This window comes from Aptenodytes forsteri, unplaced genomic scaffold (genome assembly GCF_000699145.1).
Source record: "Aptenodytes forsteri isolate BGI_AS27 unplaced genomic scaffold, ASM69914v1 Scaffold340, whole genome shotgun sequence".
Classification (NCBI taxonomy): Eukaryota; Metazoa; Chordata; class Aves; order Sphenisciformes; family Spheniscidae; genus Aptenodytes; species Aptenodytes forsteri.
Window position 1 is genome coordinate 2,076,645 of NW_008795441.1, and position 27,106 is coordinate 2,103,750.

Below are 27,106 nucleotides of genomic sequence, written 5' to 3' on the forward strand. Positions count from 1 at the left end.
AAACAAAAAACAAAACAAAATGACAACAAACTAAAATTTAGCCAGTTAAAAAAAAAAAAAAAAAAAGGAGACTCAAATCCTGATCCACCCAGTTCATCTTGTACTTGGAGCATTTCAGAACAATAACCCCTTCCACCCTCGACTGCCTTTGCCGCTTCCCTGACACAGCCTCCAACGGGAGGCTCGGACAGCCTTGCTGACAGCCCGAGCCGTCAGCACTAGTCCAAGCTGGCTGCCTGCACCTGCGTGTTACTGTGAGCAAACACCAGTCAGGGGCAACTCTTGGTAGCAGGGCTTTGACATCTAACTGAAGAGTAGCATATGTCTCCTGTCCCATGGACAGCTCTGCGTCCACACACATTACCTGCCTCCCGCTCCGATTGCCTCACGCTGTCACTTCAGACCAATCAAAGTTCATTTTATATGGAAAGCGACTCTTGCGAAGCTAGGTGGGACTGACCAGGGAGTCTCGAGTCCCAGAGAACTCCAGCAGTTCTGTATCAGATGCGCTCCTGCGCAGCCTGTCTGCTCCTTCATCCGTAATGCAGTTACAGTTCAGGTGAGTGCTTCTGTTCTGCCATTAGATTGTGGGGCACATACTTGGGTGTTTCTGATTTCCTTACCTCTGTTCACACGATGACTTCCCTTCTTCTACAGGTCTGCATTTCTATTTTTATGTTCCTCTCAAGGTTACCTTTTCCTGCCCATCTCTGCATTTGCCTCAGAGGCTTTGCAGGGATGCAGGGAAGACAGCTGAGTGTCTCAATGTTTACAAAGCACACTCACAATCGCAGCACGCCTAGCTGCCTAGAACTGCTACCCTTGAACGAATCCCTGTCATCACGTCCACTCCCGTGTAGGTAGCAAACGAAGCAGGCCAGAAAGGGTCTCTGGAGACAACTGTAATTGTCGGTCCCTTTTACTTCCCCCGTCACGTAAGGAAAGATCCTGATGGTAAACTCCTTGCTCCCCATCAGGAACTGCTGTCATCCATGCGCAAATTCAGAAGCAGTGCTCATGTGGGTAAGCTAAGAAGAGTTTTCCTCACCCTGGAAATTGCAGGCAGGACCTGTCAGCATAGCACTGTAGATGGGTTCAATCTGTTGGAACTTCTTCTTTCACAGATTAACACACAACGCATCCTCATAACAGCCAGCATTTCCCTTTCACATCCCAACATACGAAGCTTGTGTGATTAAACTCAGTTTCAGATAAACTCTTGACGAATTGCTGCTCACTGCTGGCCCGGCACTGCTGCACATCTTGAGGCTGCTGCAGACCCACCCAAGTTAAAACTACCCATGTTGGTTTTGACGAGACTAGTCCCAGTGCTGGCCAGGCTGAGACTTGTGACGCTGCAAGAAACAGGTTTGTGTGCAGGCAAGGAACAAGCAGCCTGGGATGGAGTTGGCCAAGCGGAAGGTGGGAGCACTTGCCTCTGTCAGCCTGCAGGCAGTGAAGGCTACATGACAGTCTCGCTCCTGTGCCAAGTGTTTGGTAGGGCTTCTCTGCCTCCTCTGTCTGCAAGGGCTTCCCTGGAGCTAGATGTAGTAAATAAAACAGTTTCTGGTTCATTGCCTCTGCAGTCCCTCCATATAGAGTTTCTAGGGAATTTCCCTCAGCAGCAAATGACATGAAAATGAACAGGCATGAAAATATCCTAGAACACCAATTATTTCCACCATGTAAACCTGGGGGTCTGATCCAACCTTCTCTGAACTCAGAGGAACTTTTGTGTTTGCAACGAATGGCGTCCTAAACCCCAAATCCTTATTCCTATAGGTTGGCAAGAAAAGCTAGAAAAGAGCTCACTCTTGGATTTGGGTTTAAATCCAGGTCTGTAAGCATATGCTGCCTTGTAGGCATATACTGCTTTGCAGACATGTGCTGCAAAGCCACTGAAATGCCTTTGCTGAGCTTTGCTGATCTTTAAGTAAAGACACTAAACTTGACACCTGATCCCCAGAGTTTCATACCATTTTGAGCCCTAGACGTCAGCAGCCCCACGCTACTGGAGGCTCGTCCCTCTGCCCCACCAGCGGCTCGCAGCGCACATCCCCATTGCAGGCGGACAGAGCGAACCCACCACCCCGTGGCAACTGAACTTTCTTGTTCAGTAACCTGCCTTTTGCTAGGGAGTGCCGATAGGTTACATTTCCCATGTAACACAAGACTTTAATTATTTTACAAAAGCACCAAATTCCTTGTCAGCTGTAGCCTGTCAGAAGGAAATAAGAAAATCAATGAATCCAGAAGACTGTAGAGAGAAAGAGGGGGAAAAAAAGAAAAAAACCCACTGAAATTAAGGCTTCTTTCATTCCTCTGAACTGAAGAAGATATACTACTGGAGTAGCAAGGATTGTAATTTCTAAAATACCTAGTCAAGACCAGAACTTGGCCTGGGCTATGGAGTATAACCCAGCTCTTTCTTTCCTTTCCAAGCAGGTGGGGAGCTGGGATATATTTTTTCAGCAGTGCTGTTGCTATAAATTGTACGATTTCTTCCCGACTGTAATGCTAATTGCATTTTACTTAAGTTATAGTGTAGCTCAACACAGATCTGTCTGCCAAAGTTGGATGTTTTGAAATGCCACCCATTCCTGACCCGTGTGATTGAAATGGAGGGATTACTCTGTTCAGATGTTTAACTCCCTGCAAAGCATGTGGCCAGAGAAATCCCTGTGCTGCTAAAGCTCTCGAGTCACTGAAGTCAGGCAAAGCTACTCCATTACTAGAAGGCTTCAGTATTACTGGATTTATCTTGATTGCCCATATTTCTAAAAAGCTAAAGGGTGTTTCATACCTCCAGAACACGGAGAATTTCTTACTTCATAATTGAAAAATGCACAGATAGAGAGAACTACTGCAGAGAAGTGAAAAGGAGAAACTGCCAAGAAAAAGAGAATGAATGGCATTATTATTTTACATGGCATTATCAGGTGACAATGGCAGCATACTTGGATGTATTTTATAATGACATTTAAACTAACATTTGTCAGTGTTAAAAGTTGGATTCCACATCACACCAGATCGTCTCTGAGTAGCATTTTCATACGAAACTCTCAAAATTAGTCTAATTAAAGTAGGCAAGCATTATTGGCTCTGTTGTAGAAGTGGTGATTCACAACAGAAAGCAGCAGAGGTGTAGGTTACCACAGGACTAGGAAGGATTTCCTCTCTCTACTCTAGACCCCAGTCCCTCCTCCCAGTCCACTACCCTTCTTTACCCAGCAGCCATATAATTAAGACCCTGAAAGCCCAGGACAACATGCTTCTGTTTGCGGAGACCATAGTTACACAGGAGCGATCTGCTGTGTCCACCTTGCCAGGTTATTTAGCCCAAGCACAGGACTCAAGTGGTGTGGTTAACACTATTTCTAAAGCTAGCTAGGCTCGATGCTAGCTCAAGGATCCCTGTACAGAGCCCCACTGCACAGTGTAGACATGCCTTGAGTCTGCTATCATTAGCTGGTATTAATCCTGACAGAGCACCCTGAACACAACATCCTTAAAAGGGCTTAAGCGGGAGTTAAGCACTAGTTAACTAATAAATTAAAGCATGAATTAAATTATCCACTGAAGAAAGTAAAGGGCAATTTAAATTTCAGTTCATTATGAAGCCAAAGCAAGTAAGCCAATTTACATCAGCTAAGGATTTGGCCTAGTTTCTCCTCCCCATGATTTTAAGCACTGTTTTGTTGCAGGAGAAGCTGCGTGACGTGAAGTTATCCTGCTGCGTGACATTGGAGACTCACGTCAAACATTCTGCATATTACTTTCAATAAACTGTTTTAGACCATTTACAATCCACTATATGGATTTCACAGTTTGTGTGACAATATTGGGGAGCAGGGGGACACCAGCAAACAACTTTCTGTGGGGTCCAGTTAAATTTCCAGTTAAAAACATTTACCAATATATCATTATTACCATGAGCTTTTTGTTTAATTCCTTGTCATAATCATTCCAAACAAGGTTGCACATTTCTAAAACTAGAGACAGAACTGAAAACAGTAAAGTGCTTCAAAATAAAGAAAACTGAGCATAAATTGTTGATCAACAAGTTGCAAAGAATCACAGACATTAGTCATACCATTTAGCATGACAAAAGCATATCCAAATCTTTCAAAGAGACTGTGCAAAATTCTAGCCTTACTGAAATTTAAAAAACAATGTCCCACCCTTGTTACTGAACATAATAAACTCATGAGTATAAATCTCACGGGGCTCAAAATCAGTATTTATTTCTGGCCATGTACAATGTACTTATTTGCCTTGATTACACCTGTGAGCAATCTTCTGCTAGCTGGAGGCAGTTGCTCCTCAGCCTGCAGGTCCCTTATCTGGGATTCCTCGGGGCCACGTCTGCAGCCGTAAGCCGAGGAATGCCTGGAAGCGTTCCCAGGCACTGATGCCAGCTGGCAGGGAGCAGCCTGAATCCACGCTAGTAACTGCCTCCGTGCTCAGCACAGGGTGGCTGTGCACCGACTGCCAGCAGAGATCGGTCTCCCGACTCTCCTCGCCGTCGAATCACGCCTACAATGTCTGAGGCAAGCAGTAGCTGGAATGGGGCAATTTTTTTTCCAGGAGTCTAACAGTGTCCTGGGGGAGAGGAGACAGACATGTGCAAGCAGGCACACTTGCGTTTATGGGTGTGGGGGCAGCCACAAGCCTTGGCCCTTCTTTCCATACGGGTGAGGTGAGCAAGGGGAACCCATGGCAGGTCCTGCACTGTGCCCCCGAGGTCTGTGCCACCACACAGAAGAGCCCTCCTTTCCCAAGGGAAGCACAGCCGTGCTTGAGGTGTTCCTCCCTTTTCTCCTACCCACTGGCCGGTCAGCAAGGATGTGCTGGGTGGGATACAAATGCCTCTGTGGCCCATGCAGCTCCCATGATATAGGGAAAGGAGCACTCCTGGGCAGTCACAGAGCCACTGCAGCTTCTTCTACAGGGCAGATAACTCCTGCAGCAGCCCTGCATGCAGAGGCTACCAAAGGGATTTTTAAAACAAATTCCTCATTCTTCTGTGTATCCTAGCAACACCTCTCTGAGGTTAGAGATGCAATGCCTTGCCCACCTGTTGCATAGGAAGCCTGAGGCAAGTTACATACTGCTTTTTTCCCAGTTTGCCCAACTAGCACGAAGCCACAGCGATTAAGGAATATGCCACAATCAGCATACTCCAGTCTCATCCGCTCAGGCTGGGTGTCACACACAGGCATTCACACCTCTAAACACCATGAACTCAGCAGTGACTCATGCAGTGTGCGTGTGGTCCAAGGAAAGGTCTTGCTGACACAGGCTGAGGGCTTTGTGATCAAGGCAATAAAAAGGGGGTGGCCTTAATCCCTGCCGCAAAAATGCTTTATGTGCAGTCACACAGCGCTGAAGGAGCGCAGGCCCTGAGCAGGTATCTAAATAAGATTTCCAAAAACACTGCAGGTCCAAAATGTGCACAGTGAACAAAACTGAAAGAAAATTTGGCTCCTCCCATACCCCTCCCTCCAACCTGATCAAGATGCAATATAATTATAGCAAATGAGCATTCCTTTTTAAAAAAATCGCAAGAAACTCATTGAAAAGCAACTTTTTTCATAAGAGCTATCATTCTTTTTCTCCCTCCTCTAAAGCACCCCTTAGCATTTTCTATTTCTTGTGGGGGAAAAAAAGAAAATGAAAATGTTATAGAAATGATCACAGTACTTTAAATTTTTTTTTATAGAACAATTAAAAATAAATTTAATCAAAACCATAAAAAATAAAACTTATTACAAAAATCTGTAGAAGGGGAAATTTACAACGGATCACTTTCCACACCCCGTGAAGATGGTCGTTTCCCTATGATTCTCCTGCTCGTCAAATTAGATTTCCTTTCTTTGGCTATCACTGACCAAATCCTTTCAGCTACAATATGCATTTGTCACTTGAACCTCAGTTATTTTAATTTATCATTTATCTGCATTCCTGCAAAACAAGCACATAAGAAACTACATATTTTGCTGCTTTTTTGTGTTACTGAACTAATCACTGCTAAGTCCGTTTTACTCTAATACATTGAAGGAATTCCATGGTTGCACAGGCACATGCACGGGAGCCTCTGTCCCCAAGGCCAGTAGGGGAGATGAGGTTACCACTGCTCAGTCAAAGATACATCATACACTGCAGATCTCTCTTACTCATCTTTACTCAGAGGAAAATATGGGATACTTCATAAGTGGTTTTGGCACTTGTGAGTTATCGCTCCTTCCCCACTCATGAAGATAAATGCCGTAATGAAACGCAGCCACCAGGTATTCTCTATATTTGGAGTACTCAAAGTATGAACAATGATTATGCCCTTTCATTGGATAAGTTAAGGTTGACTGCCTAGCTACCTGGGGAAGACAGGAACGATTTACACTAGTTCACAGGCAATGAATGGAAGAAGGTGGTGTACCTTCTCCCTCAGCACCGGTTATTCTGCTAATCTCAGGGTGAATAATACGTTCAGTATGTCAAAACTTCCTTTTTACTTTAAGGCTACTTGCCAGCTGAATCTGCAAGCTCAGATGAGTCCAGCTGAGATGGCAGCAGCCACTTCATTAGTTCAATGTCTGTTTTTGACACTTTTGTGGAACCATTGACTAAGTTTTTATAACAAGTGAGAAAAGGATTTTTATAGGTAAGATTTTTTGCAAGTGTCACAGGAATTTTAGGACGTGGTCCTGGCCTGTGCTACGCAAACAAAACTCCCTTTTGGGTTGACAGACATCATGAGTGAGAACTGGATCATGTTTTTTGCCTTCATAGCTGTTATTTTTTTCATAGTGTAAGGGAGGAAATTCAAGCATTTGAAGTTACATTTAAATATGAAAACCTTATAGACATATCTGATAATAAAAACACAGCTGTTAACAACACACTGAAAATAATGCAACAGTACTGCACAGGAGGCTGAAACCCTGTCTCTGGTTATGTCTGAGGATAATCTGTAGGTGAGAGCAGCTTCTTCATTTATTTAATACAGGGAGTAGTGTTTGTATTTGTATATTGTGCAGTACTGGGCAGAAATACCCTCAGGATCCCATCATCCAGACACTGCACAAATAAGAACAGAACTTCCTAAACTTCTGCGAACAAGGCATAAGCCCTGGAAAGACAGTTCTTCGCATGCAAGGCAAGAGTTATGTTTATATTTCACTCAAGCGGAAGAAATTCACCATTCAAAGCCGATCTCTTGAAATCTGCAGTGGACTAGAAGCTTGAAGGATGCAAGCTTACAGGGGCTGCTTCATCTTAAATTTAATAACAAATCTCTGGTTGTTTCTGATGTAAATATGGAGCAATTGGTAGACACAGGATACGTCCAGACACATCTGATATATCAGAGCCTTGCAACATCACCAACTCCCACATCCACCAGTTATTTTTATGCAGCTACTAATGCTAAGGATGTGTTAGGAAAATAAGTTAAGTATTAATATGCTCCAGGGAGAGCATTTGCAACAAGAAGCAGGTTGTGAGTTAAAATAGCCAGGTGCATCTTAACCAGTATACAAAATGGTCAAAGAACAGCTGCTGAAGAGACTCATAAGGCCCTGGCACACGCTATCTAGAAAACATTAAGAGTATTTTGAAGCACGCACTGGCTCATATTCAGCACCCAGAAGCTATTTTAAGTGCTCAGTGGAGAAAAGCTAGTGTTATTAGGGCACTTGTCTTCCAAGAGACAACAATACATTTTGAGCCAAATAATGCCATCAGAGGGCTTTGTAAACACCTAAATCAGATGAAGTGGCTGTGATGATCTCAGGAAAGATTCAGAGGCTGAGCTAAGGCAGGTTTTCTTACGACACTTGAAAAGAAAGTCAAGCTATTTGCTGGGCAGTTTTGGTGCTATGCGTATCACGTAAAAGCAGCTTCCAGCAAGAATCTCTGGAGTCAGATGAACTGCCTGTTGGCGCAGGGCAGCTGGTTAAAGAAGAAAATCTTGAGCCGGAGCCTACAAGATAAGTTTTTTTTACCTTACTGCACAGCAAAGCCATGGCTAAATAAGCACTGAAAATACAACCCTCACTTCCTGGCAGAACAACAGCCTCAGACTCAAGAGGAAAGGTTCCAGTCCTCCTCTGACCTTTGCCTCACCTCACCATCTCAGTTTCACCCAGCCTAATGTCTTTTACAAAGCATTTCAAGACCACAGACAAGAAAAAGTATACGAAGAAACAGATACTACTATTATTACCCGATGCTATGGCTCTGTATTATGTGAAGGTATAGACAGTCACAATGAACACCCTAAATCAGAAAGATGGGAAGATATGTGGGAACAGAAGAGGAGGAAATTGGATTATGACAGTGATAGAGAGAAGAGTAGTAGATGGCAGGGATTTAGAGACCTTGGGAAGCACTCTGATATCAGCATGATGGTCTCAGTAAAGAAAATTGTTAAAAATATGACCAGAAGAAAGAGCAGGATCAGAAAGAGTCAGCCAAAACTGTTTTATTTTGTAAAATATTTCAAGCCTCCTTTTCCCTCCTGTTTTTGAAAGCTTAGCTGTACAGCATGGTGAGGCTTGAACAACAGAGAACTGTAAGCACTTGTGTGCCACTGAATACTGTGACACAAACAAAGCAGAGAGTGAAGGGTGCCTAAATATAGTTCAGAACGCTCCCACCTCTCTGTACTCAGGTTCAAACTCCTCATTCAGCTCAGGTCAGTGATTTTTCAGTCAGTGTTTAGTCACTAGCAGAAATAAGGCCATTCCACAATCACCAAAGCTTAGGGTAGAAACGATCATAGCTGATGAGAAACCAGGTATAAATAAAATACTACCAGTGGACTCCCTAAAAAGAGTTTGCCACTGCCAGCACTTTATTAAGTTACAGTCCAGTGATATTTAGCCAGTTTTTAATCTCCCAAACCACTGACTGTAGATCCTCAGCTGGGAGAAATGAAATGTTGATCTACCCACATTGTGATCCAGCCCTGAATTTACAGATGAACGTAAAGCCATGGACTTAGCTTACATTTTTGTCTCAAGAAAATAAGCACTTTTCTCACTATATATAATACACTATTTTTGCTTAGAAAAGGAAGTTCTAAAATTAAATACACCAAAGATACAGTCTCCCCCTCCCATCCCCTTCTCTGCCCCCACCCCCTCCAGTGCAGCAGCAATGCTGACACAGAGCAGCAAGAGCAGAGGCAGAGGGGATGCTAAAGCTAAGTTAACTTGGCAGAAAACATGTAACACCTGAAGCAACATACATGCAATAACCAAGGATCACAAGGAAACCAACATGCTCGTGTTCTCGAAACTAAGAAAAAAGTTCATCTACTCTTTCAACAACTATTTTTGTTTCGAATACGCTCTTGGCATGAATTCCATACACAGTCTTTGATCAGTACTGAGAAAAGTAGAGTTGTGAACCAAAAAAGGAATGAAATTAAGTACCAACGAGTGTCTCAAACAATGTACAACTGCCAGCCTCTCATGGTACTTCTGTTATTTGCAGAAAGCAAGTGACTGAGGGCACTGGGGCAAATATTCAACAAGCGCTTTTTTTTTCTTGCGACTAATCCATCACATTTGCAAGTTTCACTTACCCGTCAAGTTCTTCAAGCCAAGTTCCCTGAGTCCAAAGTTACCATCCTTTCTGTAGTTAAGAAATATTGCCAAAGCATATCGCTCTTCATAGAGTTTTGTCCCACGAACAATGCGCAGGTTCTCCAATGGCAGGTATTCAAATTGATTCAAAGCCACCAAAACATACCCTGTGACTTCTCGGATAGACTGAAAGACAAAAATTAAACAAACACATTAGAAATGGTCCATTTTAAATTGTTCTGAATTTCTCATACAGTGGATGCTTTAGTATGAGATGCTGGTACCCAAGAAAAAAAACCCAACAACTTTGGAAAACAAATTCTGTTTCAACTTATTGATTTTAACCACATTTCTGTTTAACTGGGTTTATTAGAGATACTGGTTGGAAAACTAGAAAATAAAGAGGTAGACATTCTTTTCAGTTTTATTAAACTTGAGCACAAATTCACAGTAAGTATTAAAGATGCACGAAAGGATGACTTCACACAACTCAAAGCAGGTCAAAGGCCTCTGCAGGACATGAGCAGAATCCACTGGGGCAACGCCACAGTTCAGATAAGACTGTCTGCCTGCAAGTAACTCTGTTGTACAGGATATTCCAGGGTGAGACTGAAGGGACACAACATGGGGTAAGAGACACACCTCTGGAAGAGCTCACCATCGAACAGGAACGGATGGTAGAAATGGGGGGCAGGTTTGGAAAAGTAAATAAAGACAAAGCACATATGTATTAACACCCACTTTTGTACTTCTAAATGAAATCAATCACTGAACATTTACAAAGATTTAACTTCAAGTTTCATTTGGAAGTGCTGGAACCATACATGCTAGATATCCCAAACTTTGATCAAAACTGGTATCAAAACGTTTAGCAAAATGATTGCTGCATCTTTGGGTTGGCTGAAATCTTTGTTTGGTTTAGATGAACTACTCAATAACCCCCTTGCTCATAATTCAGGAATTGATTGCCTGGGTTGTAAAGGGAAAAAACACCCCAAAACTCAATAACTAGAAACAGTTTTTCGAAGTCCAAAAGATTAACAAAACTAAGATGTTTTTAGAAAGAAAAGAAGATTTAAAAGTATGCTTTTTTAGAAAACAAAATTCATTCTAAGCAATTTAAATAAATGGCCTAGAAATCTGCAAATGTCTTTGAAAAGTGTCATTTCAACACTCGCACAGAGCCCCACCATCCTCAGCAGGACTTCGCACAGGCTGAGGGATGCTCCTGCCCAGAGCTGCTTCCAGAAACAGGACCTCTCAAATACGGTTTTCAAATCTCACCTAATTCCATGCCCGCAACAGCCTGCAACCACTGTATACACATATATTTATGTGTGTATGTATATTTAATGGACAGATATTGATATAACTACTTGTGTGCCTAAGTGGATGCATGCACTTTTTTCTTCCCTCTGGCAAAGTCAATACCTTAAACAATACACAGAAAGAAAAATTCTGCTTAGAGTAACGTGCACAGATTATAACTAACATGATGGGGACTCCAGTCAATATCGTAATAAAAACAAACAGGCAAACAATAGCAGGCTTTGAATTAAATGTGTTGTGTATGTATCATTAATACAGAAAGGCAACATGGATTTGCAGCACAAAGGACAGGCTTTTGCTCTGCTGGTTCAGCGCTGTTGCTATGATTTCATATGTAAGTGTGCAAGAGCCTTTTGATTAGGTTTATAAAAGTTCGTAAGGTTATTAGCAAATGCGGCAGTATACATAAGGAAGGATTTATATGCCACAAAGTCTAGGCACTAGCTCTCCTTCTAAAGTCAAACGTCTGTACTCAGCTGAAGCTGCTGGAAAAGCTCTGGAGCTATTTCAAGACTTGCTTGGCATCTAAACAGAGCACAGTGTCATTACAGGACTTTGATGAGAACCCAGTGAGTTGAGCTAGGTTGAGAAGTACAGTTCAGTAGCTCAATATTAAATGTAGAGCTGCATTATACCCTGGGACACTGATTCCATTATAATCAGAAGCTTTCCAGCACTTTCATGATAGTTCTTTGCTTTCAGACATTTCAGCTTAGCCAGTTTGGTCAGGAATTTGTTTTTCATCATACGCAAAAATTTCCTTAAGATGGCTTTTTTAGCCTCTCTTCAGAATTTAGGAAATATTAAAATTATACTCGTGGCTTCAGTTTCTCCACTGATATTCTAGGGATACTGTGATTGCTGTAATTAATTTAAAGGGATGTTTAACTTGGAATTGAGTTGAAAAGAATTAAAAGCAGTTCCAAAACTGCATCTAACCAAGTCCTCCCTGCCAATTTTTGTCACTTATAACCATGTTTTCTACTTTTAGGGTGTCTTGTTTACTGCCGTACAGCAAGTCCACCTGAAAGGGCCCTAATTCAGCATGGCACTGAAATTACACACACACCCCCCCCCGCACCAGCAAATCTTCAATCCAAAATAAATTAAACAGGAGAAAAGGACAATTGTTGTTGATAATTGTGAACTGCCACCCCTAACCCAGAATCCTTGGTATTTTGTTTGTTTGGTTTATCTGACCAAAATGACAAATTATGGCAAATATTTTGACAAGAGCTAGAGGGTCCTTTCCAGTCCCATGGCTTCCATCAGTATTGCAACACCTTTTTATTTGCTGGAGAAACTGCCATGTTAATCCTTGCAAAACAAAATGATGAAAATAAACCAAAGGGTTTCTAATTTACTAGAACATAGCAACCTGACTGACCAAATCTAATGGTCTGTTATATTAATTTGGGGGTTTATTTTTTAATTCAAATTTGAATGAAAAAGGCAGAGCAATAACATGTTTTGCAGGATGGTGTGTTTTCTGACTGGTCCAGCTTGAAAAAACGTACTGGGAGTGCAGCAGCCAGCTCAGGTTTTGGCCACTCCTGGCCAACACTGTCACTTTGCCAGGAGTTTTGACATGATTCTTACTGAAAATGGACATCTGCCCGGTTGGAGCTCACTCCAAGCCCTGTTGGAGTCACTGCAAAGATACCTGTTGGCTTCCACGCAGACTCACAAATCCTCACGCCAGAAGGGATCAGCCAGTCTGATCCTCTGCAACTCATGCCAAGGTTAGGCTTAATTTGAACCTTCCATCCTTTGCATACAAGTATGAACACTTTCCTGTTCAGGTATCCTGAACTCAGGTATAAGCTCAGATATCATAATGTTTTATTTTATCTGCTTTTGCTTCAGCATTAATCTGTGTCCCACCAAGAAGGTGGAGTGGCTCACAGCAGTGGCAGTTTGAGTGTCACCTCCTAGTTTGATTCTCCTGCTAGGGCTGGAGGTTCTTGCAAAAGTACATTTCCCATGAGTCAGTCCCTCAGGAAAGAAAAAGGGAGACAAGGACACAAATAACTGCATTTCTGTTCCCATGACCTACAACTAGAATGGAAAGACACAGATTAATTGCCAACAGACTTAAAGCTGAAAGTTTCCGATAGGGAAAACCAAATGAACTCTGGCAACCTCCAGTCTTGCTTGCTGACCATTTTAATTTTGTGGGACTCCCCCCGCCTCCATTACAGCATTATTTTGACTGGGAATTCCAGGCCAGCACGATCCTACCTTCCCTTGTCACCTGTCCAGCTCTTCAGATATGACCTGTCATGTGAAGAAGCCATCGAGTGAGGCAGCAACAGACTCAGGCTCCCATAACACTCCTGCTACTTCGGTAAACGCATTTTGGCTCCTCAAAGTTGTTTGGGTATGGCAACGGGAATCAGTGTATAGATTTGAATGAGGAAAAGGCTGAAACTCCCATGGTCCCCATCGCAAAGGGACAAGGGACGCTGTCCATTGAGCCCTCCGAGCAGAAGCCTGGCCGTTTGAAAGCAGATGAGGAGACACCTCTGAGGATTCAAGAGCCAAAAGTGTCTGCTCCTCTGACTGGGCCTGTTAGGCATCAGATCCTGAAATAAGAAAGGGCATACTTCTAGCAGGAAAGAAAAGTAGTGGGAAAAAAAAAAAAATGTATTAATCCTTGACAAACCTAAAGCCTCACGAGCTGCTTTGAAACCACAACAAGCCACAGGATTCAAGTCTGATATATTTACCAGAGAAAAGCTCTTTATCTACATTTTCAGACAGGAGATGAGTACTTGTGCTCCACAGCTTGCTGTCCCTAAGGCCCAGCGCTGCCCAGCACCCCAAAAACAGGCACGGTAGCCTATAAACCAGTCTCCTGCCGGCCTCTACTTTCCCTGACACAGCCAATGTATTGTTTTTAAACGTAAAAACACATTACCCTTCGATGACAACAGACCCAATGAATGCCGTATGCCCTGAAACTCCTCGTGCCTCGAGATGCTGCCCTGCCCCGGGTGGCTGCTGCACCTCAGGAGGCTGCCGCCACATGGCGCCACCACATTACCCTTCGATGACAACAGACCCAATGAATGCCGTATGCCCTGAAACTCCTCGTGCCTCGAGATGCTGCCCTGCCCCGGGTGGCTGCTGCACCTCAGGAGGCTGCCGCAACATGGCGCCACTGCTCCCCTCAGTGGCGCTGGGGCAGCCACTTTGGAGGGTGCGGGTGGGCGTGCACAGGGCGAACAGAGAAACAGGGTCCCAAAAAGACACCAAAAATAAAAGGGTTATTTTCAGAGGTTCTTTTTCAGGTGATGAACTGTGAAAACGAGCTCTAGACAACCCATTCCCTTAATTACAACTAATATTAGCTGAGCACAGATAAAGCATTTTAAGCTCCCAACAGCAAAGCCAGAATTATCCTGTCAGTTGGGAGTAAAAGGCAAGATTGTTCCTTGCCATCTTAAATTGTCCTGCGGCTCGAGTCAAACAAATCTGAGTGAAATGGAGCAAAATAACAGCGAAAACTTCATCATTCTGCCCCGAACAACAGATCCATGAACAATTAGGGTAGCTGATGTTTCTCATAAACACTACCCAGCCTTCTTAACATCTGTTGGGGAAGGTTAGACTGTAGGCTAAGGCATCGAAGAGAGCTGTATTGTGGGTTTTTATTTCAGCTGCAGGCATGTTATTTATCCACTCACTGGACCTGATCCGGCAAAGCCCTTGCTGCCTCATCTGACTGGACACACATCCCCTGCACGGGAGTCGGAGCAACAGCAACCTGCTGCAAGGGTCAGCCCACGCTTGTGGGACCCCAATTAATTATCTTTTAGGTTAATTTTGCCCTTTTCCATAAAAGCTAAATATGCTTCAAGTCTGCTTTGATCTCACTTTGAAAGCACCAATAAACACAAGTGCAGGATGTGAGGATCACCTGATAAATGAGTGCGTTTAATTCACAAACACTAAAAAAAAAAAAAGCATAATGAATATGTATTCAGTATATTCACTCGAGAGACAAAGACAAAAGCCTTTGCTTTTCCAGCACTTGTTTGCAGTGAGACAGAGGTGCTTTGGTCCCCAGGGGAAGTAAGGGTGCCACCCCCAGGGGTATAAAGGCAGGCAGCTACTGGGAAAAAACTGGGGAGGCACAGGGGTTTCCTTAGGGAAGGGGTTTCTTCTTCTTCCACAACAAAGAGGGAAGTAGAAAGGGCAAAGAACTTTAAATTAGATATACAGAGGGAATAAGCCAAGTGGACACTTTTCATCCCATCTGTTGCAAATACAGTAATTTCTATTATCAGGGGATATCCATTTCACAAGGCAGCGGCAAGGCTCCTCGTGTGGCTCAGCTGCCAGGAGATAACAGACGTCTCCTGACTCTGATCCAAGGAGCTAGGCTGACCCTCCAATGTGAACTGTGTGCTTTGTCGCAATACATTAAATCCTAAGAAAGTCAGATTTCTAAGTGATACAAAGAGGAAAATACTTCCTAAGTGCATTGTCCTTTTTTCCACCTTAACAAAGGTTAACATGCCGCAGCAAAGTCATGACTAAAATAACGAATGTGAATAGTTACCACCACGTCATCTCCTTCAGAAACTTTTCGCAGCTCGAGTTGACTTGAACAGAGCATTTCACATTTTGCTTTCTGATCAATTAAAAGGTACGCATTTATATCTGGTTAGAACTGTGCAACACCCAACTGGCCAAATTTGTTTCCTGTTTTTATTACGAGGAAAAACCACAATACTATAAAGACAACACTTGCTTAACTTTAAACAAGTTCTCAGGGCAATCATAATATTCACCTTCACAAAATTCAGTCGAGCATGTTTGTGAGTGTGCTGGTAACCTAAAACACCATCAATTAATTTTCATTATTTTTTCATACATTTTCACCCATGCAATGCAATACATCTTTCATTATCACAATTAAAAAAATAGCGTTTACTGAATAACCACAAAGTGGCCTCTAAGCAGCTACAGCACTTGCAATGCTAACTTTAAGGGAAACGCTAATATCCAAAATGTGGAAATAGCTAGCCTATTGCAATTTATGGAGCTCAATTAGCTGTTTTATGCATTGCTCATTGATGGTTATGAATTTTTAATGACACGATAAACTGAGATTTTTCAAAGGAGTTCAGGAGACGTATTTACGGGATTCAAGCACACGGCTGTTGCCAGCTTCTCTCAAAGCCCCATCCATAACCATGAGAAATATGTAGTACATACTGACATTTCTCATGTCTAAGAAGACGCTCCATTTAGAGACAATGTCAAAGCTAACACAGAGCATGCACGTAAGGAATTTTGTTCCACAACGAGCTCGTGCCTTGTCTCCTTCCACGCTGTGCATCCTTCAATTACGTCAACACTTGTGAAATTGTGATGTTAAGCCCTTCTGAGCACCAGCAGTTTTTCAGATACGCTGTACAAGCTTCAGTAAAAATCCCTCAAGTTTGAGTACACTGATGAATAGCAGAACATAGATTGTGAAAAACATTTTTCTGGTGCCTGATCCAGAAGCAAGCAGTGTATTGTAACTAGAATTGCCTTGGCAGCTGCAGAGAATTTATTGTCCAAAACACTGAAGTTGCAGTTTAGATTCAAATTTGTTACCAAAAAAAGAGGAACTTCTGGTAGTCTTTCAGTTTGCTTTAAGACGTATTAACGGCAAAGGAAGGGCTTGGTTGTAATTTTGTTAAGAACTGTACCTGAGGAGCCTTGTGCTGCTGCATGACTTCAGAATTGAACTGTGATTCAGTATTTAAGACAGCTGGTAGAAACTTTAAATCATACTCTTGTCCTCACAGACATCTAGTCATCTTTGGTAATATGCTTACAAAATATTAATAATATCCTGAGCAGCAGGTCAATGGATTGAACATAGCATTCAATTTCCTCAAGTTTAAAGTAGCAGTCAGTTAGATGCATCTTTTGTTAAAGCTGTTGGAAATTTGTAAGTGAAGATTTGGCCGCATAATTTATAGAACCCACCTTGGGAGTTGTTGAACTAAAGTTTTGTTTTCTGAATGGTTGGTCGTTACATTTCATTATTCCAAGAATGGGACTTTTCATACATTAAAATGGGAGAATTAGCTGTGTAGTTATTAATTTACAGAGTTTGATGTAGAAATCACACTGTTGCATACATGAGGCAAGTTAGGCTGAGTCTGAGCTAATATACATTACAGAAGGGTCTAGGGAGATCTTGGAGGCAAAACAAATGCCAGTCTAGAATCCATTAAAATGCAGATCAATGCCCAAATCTGGCATTTGGAAAGGAAGCCCCATTAATAATACATAAGTGATGGTGATGGACAAAAACATGGGGAGCCTTTGAAATGTGTATCTTGACTCATTTTGCAAAGTATTGCTGGGAAAATAACGTGGGTCACGAAAAAAAAACCCAAACAAACAAAATAATAAAATAATGTAGGAATGGGAACATTAAATAGAAATAATAGGTAAATAACAGGACCAAAAAGAACCTTTTGCTTTCAAATTTTGAAATACAGTTTCTAAAGACGTATCCAAGTATTCTTCCTGTTGACTGAGTTAGACTTAAGCTCAGGTGTCAGCTTGCACCATGTTTCTATGCCTATTTTGCAGTTAAAAATATCATATGAATAGAGAAACTGATCAGGCTTACATCAACATCTGAGAGCCTTCCCAATGTTTTCTGTCTAAAACATAATTCCTCTGTTTGTGTATCTGCTTAGGAAGTGTCTAACTTTCAGGTACACAGGCTGCCGGAGTGCACACAATAAATACTAAGCGGTTTATGTTGAGCAACGTTATGACCCAGACAAAGTCTGTACTCTGTAACAACCCAATCTTCACAGCTAACATCCTTCTGTCCTGAGGAAAGCTATGGATGACTACATATTTAGCAAGTCAATAAGAATTTTGACATTATATCTGTAATACCTGATTGGCCTTCAACATACTCGCAGAGTGGTTTCCAGGAGAGTTTATTGTATCATCTCCCAAGGGAAAACTTAGTCATAAATTAGATTGGAAAGACTAAAATGAGAGCATTATGCTGTTAGAAAATGCTTTACACCATTTGGGCTGCTTAGTAGTAGCTAGATTTTGCAGAAACTCAAAGCACATCAGCTTATAGCTGCCCAGTTATAGAATTTCCAACAGGAGAAATTGATGCCTTTTGCTTTCTCTGCTTTTGGGAGCTTCAATCAAGTAAATCATGGTTTCTTTCCAGGCAACATAAAATTGCACAAACTGCTACTTCATAAACAAAATAACATCAACACTCTGGAAGGATTTTAGGAAAGTAATAACCATGGGAAAACACATTCCCTTTTATCAATTTGCCTTAGACAGCCATAGCCTATGAGAAGTTGTGAGCACATTCAACCGTCTCCAGATGCTTTCACCAGGAAAGACAAAGTGAGGGCTGTCTTCTCAAACCGATGCCTGAAACTGCTTTAGAAAGGCAGCGTGGGGCAGCAGCATGAGCACTGCATTGGGATGTCTGCGTCCACTATTGGCTTTGACGTTTCTTTTTTGTAGTTAGACGGTACAGTCATCTGAGCAGAGGTACTTCCCTAACAACACAAGGAGCCTTGACCGCAGTTGTTATCTTCACTGCACAATGCTTCACGGTCCTATTTATACAAAGTGCTGACTGCGCTGCCACAGGCATCCTGAGATGTCAGTGGACTGAACTGAGTTGGTATATTTATTTTGGCAAAACAAGATATCATCTACAAAAGAAAAAAAAGCATTCGGTTCCTCATTGTTGTTCTTATTTGTGACACTCTAAATCCCCATGACATTTTTGCTTGTGTCTAAGCTGAACTAAGTCTTGGGAGGCTGCTTACTTGGTCCTCCGGATCACGAAACTGGTTGGAGCACGCCAGGGAGCCCATCCATGCCCAAGTCTCCTTCCCATGGAAAGAAAATGGAAGAGGAGAAGGAGGAGCAGGACTGGTGCTTACAGTCTCTCCCAGCTCAGAAGCACTCCTGGCTTCTTCAGCTTACATGCAGCCTGAGACAGCAAGTGGATGAAGTTTTACACAGGGAACAAAAAGGAGAGGTGAAAAAGGATGTCTTTCCCACGATGGTTATGAAAGGTCAAGAGTCTGATCCAAGTCAAATGGAAGAATACACAACAAATGCAGCGCAGGCTGTAACAGAATTACACACCGCTGTAAGCAAGCTGCCTATGAAGATCCTAGGAATCTGGGCATTTAACAGTAGAAAGATGTTTTATTTGTTCATTTACTATATGATGAGTGACAGGCTTTGTACATCAGACATTGTGATTTCTTTTTTCCTAGTGCACAGCCAGGTTAGTTGGTATGCATTACTGGCAAGTCTATAGTTAGCCAGATAAATTAAATGTGTTTATTAAAATTTATCTACCATCTACGGTGGAAGCAATGGGAGCCCTTGGCATGATTCCCACTCCTTGGAGTGATGCAGGATGAATTAGACATCCCAGAGATCTGGTCCAAAGGTGGACCTGAACAACAGGACTTTTATATTTTTCTATTCAAACTGCAGGTGAAGGTGTCAGGCCACTCCTGAAAGCAAAAAGCTGTTTCTATTTCTGAACACAGGAACTGACTACACATAGTGAAAATGTGTTAACCTTGCCAAATTTCAGCTAAACCACCTCAGTCTGGGCTTTTGGTTTTTTGCAAGAAGCAAATGGCTGGCTGTCCAATCCTGAAAAAGCAGTTAGCTTATTTTTGGGGAGCTTTGCTTTCCTTTCCCAGGAAAATACTTTCTTAAAAACATACTTTCCGTTTGTTTCATATGTGCAACAACCACTCTTTAATGAGTATTTTAAATGCATTTCCTGGGAGGAACCGACTTTACTGGCACTCTAGGACATTTTTGCACACATAAATTAGTGAATATTAGAGGAGTTGTTGACTATTTGTCTGGTTTCATTGAAGAGGAGAATCTTCATCCGAATATTGGAATTTAGCAACTCTTACTTCTAGCTGAGCACATACAAATACACCATCTGAGCTCAACATCACACCTACCTATTGAAACTATTTCAGCCTTTGTAACTCTAATCTCTTCAAGAATAGAAACCCTGGAGAGATTCATTAATCGCTGGCTTTTGATTAGGTTTATTTCCATTAAGATAAAAAGTGAAGAGGCTTCTTGTTTTTAAAGCTGCATTTTTGTTTTGTTTATCTAGAAGCTGGAAAATAGCTCTGTTATTCAGGCTTTAATACATTGTTAAAGTCTCCTTCAAGGATAGATCCATAATTTATAAGACGTGAGCAATTAGTAAATGCATCTGATTTTCAAATTCAGAGGTATTCTTCAGAGGACATGTAAACTCCAGATTTTGAGATTATGCAGGGTGCCACCAACCAGGAAAACAACCTCTAATCTGCAGTGACTGAACTAACCATAAGATGAGATTTTTCTCTGCATTAATTCCACTACTTTTCTTCAAGGGGGCACGTTAAAAACTTCTCCCACTGATTACATTTTCTGTGTGGTTCCTGAACTGAGCAAGATGCACAATCTTACAGGAGATGGGAACTTTTTTAATCATGTCCAGAACAAATATACCGTTGTTCCTACGTGCAATAATTGAAACAATGAACAAACTGTGGTTCCCTCAAGGTTCACAAACAACATCTTTTTTGTTTAAATTATAGGTGAGTTTATGGAGGGGGGTGTTGGAAAAGTTCTACATAAAATTATTTCTCTCTTTTCCAGGAACATGACTAGAAAAAGTGGTTTGCTCTTGATATAAAAATTCTAAAAAGCTTAAGAATTAAAAGTCCAGAAGAAACGGTAATTTTATGAAAGGAAAAGAAGGGGAACAGGGCAAGAGATCAGACAGGAAAGGGGAACTGCTTGTGATCAGGAGCAGAGAAGGACAGAATGTGTCTTTCCTAACGCAAGGCAGATTCAGGCAGTCATCATTCTGGCATTATCTAATTTCTGAGTGCTTGAGTTTGCAATCTTACTGCTTTATTTTCATACCATTTTATTCTTTTTTTAGGGGAAGCATGGCAGGAAAAGTGTAATACTCTGTACAAGATATAATTTCCTTCAATACTTATCACCAGCAAATGATTGGACAAGCAATCTTTTTGCCAATGGCTTAATTAGAGGAAACCTCTATATTTAATAATGTTCTTTAATGTACTGAACCACACACAAGAGCTTGTCGAAGCAGAAAAAGCAGAGTGATTATTGTCATAGCTAAGGATGGAAGAAAGGTTCAGTCATTAAAGTCATCACAGAAACGATGTTATTAACTATACAGGAATAATCTCAAAGGAGTTCCCAGCTGATTGACAATGATAAAATAATGCAGCAAGCTAAAAAAAGAGCCTTCTCTCCTCACCTGTTTTTATTAATACCCTTATTACCTTTCCCTGAAAGACAGCTTTTCAAGAGCTATTATTGTACGTAATACTAAATACAACTAACCATGGCAGATTTTGAATTACATCTTCTGAACCCCTAAATGGAGGGTCCTCACCAGTGCATCCCTCAGCTGGGATGTGCCCTTCACCAGGAGCAGGGTCCAGTGGCCAGACCCCAAAAAAGTCACAATCCACTTGTGACCCTGAGATGCTGAGCACTGCACCCAAGTGAGCCAGGCTGTGTCCAGAAACCACAGAAAGAGCAAAGTCTGGGCTGAGTGGACTGAACTTGTCCACTACTGCCTCCTTAACCCCACTGACCAAGTTGGGGACGTATCCTCCCTTGGAAAGAGGATGCCGGGAGTTGAGTGGTCATCCAAGACCCAAGGCCAGGCTTTAGCATACCCAGCAGAGATTTCTCTTCAAACAAGGGCCTGCTCTGCCCAAAGTTGGCAGCCGGCTGTTAGCTTGGCAGTGGCCTTAAAAATGTGTCTGTCATTCAATATTCAGGGTCACAAGGAAAGAAAAGACAGCTCAAGAGAGAGAGAAAAGGGAGCGCTCAAGGACCCAACTACATCAGAAGGCCAGCAGTGGTATTTCATAGATATTAATCACTTTACAGCCTGTAAACTATACAGAAAGTGCCAGCTGTGAGCTAGGACCATCAAAGGTCAGATTATCATGAAATCATTACAGGAGAGGCTGCTTTTACTTAACATATAATTGTTGAACCTAAGCACACTCCATATAACCAACAGGAAAATGAATTATTTAAATACTCTTAACAAATAGTATTACCATTTTAATTATACCAGTATTAATTTAACTCTAAAGATTGCCTGAGGATTTTGCAGAATTAAGTTTTGCCACTCTGGAGTTTTGAGAAATTTAAGATCTGCTGCAGGACACACGTGTGTGTATGTATGTATACATAGAGTTTTTATATGTATTTACAAATATACATGTATGCAAAACAACAAAAAAGTGTGTGTGTTTGTATTCCTGCAGAATTTCTTGCCTTCAGATATTTTGGGTGTCTAAAAATGCAGGTAGTTTCCTCACTGAACTGCATGCTGCTGTGAGACAAGAGAAAAATCCTGGCTAAAATGACAGTTTTTTCTCAGTTGAGCAAAACCAGCTCTCATTCTCACAGCACCCAGCCTGACTTCAGGGCTCAATCGGCAGGTATAATATTAGGCTAAAGTTGCAGGCATTTCTGGCTCCGGAGGACTTTTATTTTTAATTTTTACCCAATTCTCTTCTACTTGTAGCAACCAGTGCTTTTGAGAGCCAATTGGGAAAACAGAAGATGGCAGGTCAGGGGTATTTTACTCCTGGAGATGGAGCATAGTCAGTATACTCAGCGCCAGCCCCCCTGTATCCACACACGCTATTTCCTAAAGTACCACACATTTCCAGACCTTGCAGCCAGACAACTACTCTCTCCCTATTGCTCCACAGCCTGTTTACCCAATTATTTTTCTCCTCCCTCTTTTCTCACGTGGCCCTAGACAGAAGAGACACTTTAATTTTTAATAGCTCATTATTCCCGCCTGCTCTGAATTTCAGTTACTTTCTTGCATGGTCCCACTGAGCGAGGGCTGTGTTTGCCCTTGCCTCCTGACCCACTCTTCCCAACCTGAGAACTCCCTACCAGACACACCAAACACACCTTTCAGGCCTCAAAAACATCTTACTGAACAAATAAATCCATTCAGTTGTATTGAATTAATGCAATAATTGTATTTATTGAATAAATTTATTTTGAGAGCATTAAGTTGGACGGCGTAAGTCCTGATCCTTTGATGTCAATAAACACCATTTCACAGCCTTTGAATCATGTCCTTAATTGGTCAGGGCATGCCCCATAAGATCATTTGGTCATACAACAACCTTGCACAGATATTTCCAGGATGTCTCAAAACCAGCCTTTTCTGTCCCTTAAACCCATGAGATACAACGGACTTGTTATGTGCAGACTGCACCTGACATGCTTCAACATTTGGAAAAGTTTATATATGTAACTATATAACCAGCCAAACACTGGCGCCTTTGGTTGTCTGCTCTTTTGAAATATTGTGCGTGTTTGAGTGTGTGAGGTTGCACACGTTGCACTTCATACTCTGGAGGTCCTACACGCCGGGGGCAGGAGTGGCTCATGTTTAGCTCCGTGACTCACAGATGTAGCAAGATATTTACAGTCTTTTTCCTAATGGGTTTCCATGGATGGCTGACCTTTCAGCTGAATACTTTAGCATCCTACTTTGCCAATGTCTGTTACAGTACTTTCCTATCCCTATTTGACCCTGTCAGTCCATGAATATTTGATACTAAATTAAAGCATTACAAACCAAGGGATAAATTTTGTCCAGGATGCAACCCTCGCAGACCTTAATGACATTTGCCAGTGTGAATGTTAAAGGCCTGTCATTGCAAGAGCTTTGGGCTTTGCCTTCTGTTGAACCAGAGCTTGAGAAAGAAGGAAACTGTCACCTGCCCACGCCTTCTCAAAAGCAAAGGGTTTTTTATTTTACTTGACATTTGCTTGTGTGCTGGCGCTGTCCTTTAGTTCAAACTGCTCCCAGGTATTGACAGCAATTAATACACCATTTGAGATGTTGTTTTGCTACTACTAAACAAGCTAAATTCAGCTTTTCTATTCTCTTCTTTTAAAGGCTCTCTATTCCCTTCCACCAGCCCAGTAGTTCACCTCTCTACTTCTCTGTTCCCCATCTATAAGAGAGGAATTACCAAATTTTCCTTTGCCTTCATGAAATTCCCACCTTTTTTTTTCCCTCTCTTGTCCATTTAAGCTTTCCAGAAAAGGGAAAGGTCTGTATCGTACAATGTCCTTACGCTGTGTAATGGAATTCTTAACTGAAATGAAGTTGCAAAGTCAAGAGTAAAACACAAATTATCAGTAGTTACAGAAAAATGGCCGTGATCTTTGCAAGTCAATGCTTAAAGCTTAGTGAAAAGAGCTGAAAAGTGGCTGGGGGGTGGAAAGATGTTTTTTTTATTTATAATTAAAAAAAAAAAAAAAAAATCATTAAAACAGAGCCAATGATAACATCTGCACAACCTGTACAGTACAAATCCCAGCAATCCTGCCATTTCCAGTGAAGGTTCATTGGCTTTTCCATCTTGTCTTTCTAACAATTCATGTTGGGCTCACGTGAAGGCCAAAGACTAAGGTTAATCTGCCTTACCAGCATCTGAAAATCAGCAGGCACTCCCTATCTAAAGAGATAATTACTGCCCTAGCACCCCAATGGCTTTGCCTTGCCAGAATATTACCAAAACGGTACAAATTACTCCATGGGACTCCAATAACCCAAATGACCAGATTCACAGCAAACTTCGGGGAACAAAGAACTGCCCCCCTGGCTCTCAACATAGCATCATGGTCTAAGGGATAACATCCGCTGGAGAAACTTCACTATTGCAGCCTTTGCCACCCTTACTGCAAATATTGGACTGAAGATACAGATGAGACGAAGATCTGGAAGGCACCGGAGGCTCATTCTCATGTCACTTCACGTTCTGGTGTTTCCAACAACAAGGCAAACTGCTTTTTCCTTTTCTGCCAGAGTCAAAGTTAACTCACAGGACACCTGCAAATTAACATGTGTCCTTTGCTTTGGCTGTTCTCAATGAGATTTATAACTAAAGCTGAATCAATTAAAACAGACAGAACTCTAAGAAAGCATCGCTCTAAACCAGAATTTCATCATCCCTCCCCTAGGGGCCAAGAAGTGGGGGGAGATACCTGAGGCCAAATTTACCTAATTGTTCCACAAGAAATCCTTATGTTTAATCACAGGCTGCTTCAAAGGAACTCCCAATAGTTTAATTATCTTCATGCTATGTCCTTTCATGGAACTGAAAATATTCCCCCACTCTTATCTTTGCCAGCAAGCCATCATTTCCAGCACTGCAGGACACCTGAGGAACAGGACTGGTTAGAGCCAATGATGGGATTGCACGTGTGTGCGTATGTGTGCCCGTGAAGGGGAAAGCTACAGAATGAGTGACCAGTCAAAGAGGTTTGCCTGCTTGCATGGCTACTCACAGCAGGTATTTTCCTTCTAGGAAAGTTGTGCTGAGATTAATTTCAACTGTACCGATAACACTGAATGTGTATTTCAATATTAGCAATTATGTGACACACCAAGTAGAAGGAAATCTTTTCCTTTCAGAGAAGCAAACAGGCTCAGGGCTGATCCGGAGAGCTCCTGAACTGCAGCATAAGATCAGGAATTCCCTTTCGTGTCCCCAGAGGCTTTGCTGTGCTTACCACAGCTGTAGCCAGCTCCCCCACGGCCATGTCCGCCTTCCTCAGCAAAGGCTCGGTCTTGGTTCAGGCAGGAGGACAAAGAACCATGTTAAGGCCAGCTAAAGCCAGGGGACTTCACTGAGAAAAGACTGGAAGTGAAACTCCAGCACTTTGGGACGGAGACACATACGCGTGGGTACAGACTGGAAAAACTTAGCCTTGCTCTGTAAGCTAAAGCATGTGCTTAAATGCTTTCTGAATTCTGCCTTTAAGAATGTGCTCCAAACCATGCAAGTCACGGGCCTGTCCCTGCTCTGCGAAGTACATAACCACAAGCAGCTGCTGCTGTCGTAATGCAGATGGAAATGTCTTCTTTTCTGCCTCAGGATGTCCTCCCTGGGTGATGTCAGCGTGTCAAACTCCATCATACTTTCCAAGCTAAGAGCATTTTGAGGGGAAAATGATTTAGTCATTTAGAAGAGCATCTTTGGGTAAAAAGTTTCTGATACCTTTCTCTGAAGCTATGCTTCACGCAAAACTCTGGCTGGCTCATATTTTGGAGGCCAACATCTCAGAAGACTGCCACGGTGCAGATGTTTGGGTTTAGTCCTTTCTTGTCTTGTCATGTTTCTTGCTTTGTTAGGAAGAAATTCTTGGTGTAACCCTTGAATGAGTGTAGATAGCAGCCCTGGCTTAAGGTGTGGAGCATCCAAAGTCTCCCACCTTCTGAATGTGTCTTACCTAGTGCTGGAGAAGAAGTATTGTCTTACTCCCTGAAAACTCAAAATTAATCACAGCATAGCACAGTGCGTCGTGGTGGGTCATAACCAAACAGGATCCACCTGAAGCAGATTGGGATGGATGATGAAGTTTTGCTACGGGTCAAGGTGTTCATAAGTTATCACAGCCACAAGGTCTGCCTTGAAGGCTTGTTCAGAGCCTAACTACAGTATGACCAGCTCTAGAAATTACTGCATGGCATTCAGCTCTCTAAACATCCTAATCACTAAGAATCGGGTGACAGTGGTAGATGATTGGGGTGCTGAATTGCACCCTGTTCGGCGTATTTATGAATTTTTGGAGACAAACTACAGGACGTGGAAACTGCCAGAGGAGGTTTAGCAAGTGCGAACGCACACTCTAGAAAGATAGTGTTACACCAGGCATGTGTCTTCATCTTTTACAGTTACTGACTGCCTTTCCTAGGTCCTGCTTTTCTGAGCATTAGTAGGAATCTCTCTGGCAGCTGCTGAAGGGCTGATTGTGCATGGAGTGGCCAAATATTCTTCCTGCTCTTCATGTTCTGATTGAACTTTTCTCCTCAAACCACAACACTTGGCTAATCAGCATCATTTACACTTCCATATATATAACACTTGATATTTCTGAGGCACAGCTAAGACAGTAACTCTTTACCAAAGCTACTTAGGTTCACAAGAAAACTCAGTGCAAGAAAGACAGGGGTAGGATAAGGAGGGAGGGAAAGAGCACTGCCTTCTAGGTGGGCAAAAATGCTGACATGACAAATCTTTCCCCTTAATCGA

The 27,106-nt window shown here is 42.2% G+C and overlaps 1 protein-coding gene across 1 annotated transcript in view; it reads right to left on the reverse strand.

The window, feature by feature from the left end:
- The window catches only part of ERBB4 (erb-b2 receptor tyrosine kinase 4), a 423,308-nt gene that overhangs the window by 320,494 nt on the left and 75,708 nt on the right, over positions 1-27,106 (reverse strand). The window contains exon 2 of the mRNA XM_019472536.1: positions 9,590-9,776. Within this exon, the coding sequence (XP_019328081.1) occupies positions 9,590-9,776 (187 nt within the window). The remainder of the gene's footprint in view (positions 1-9,589; positions 9,777-27,106) is intronic.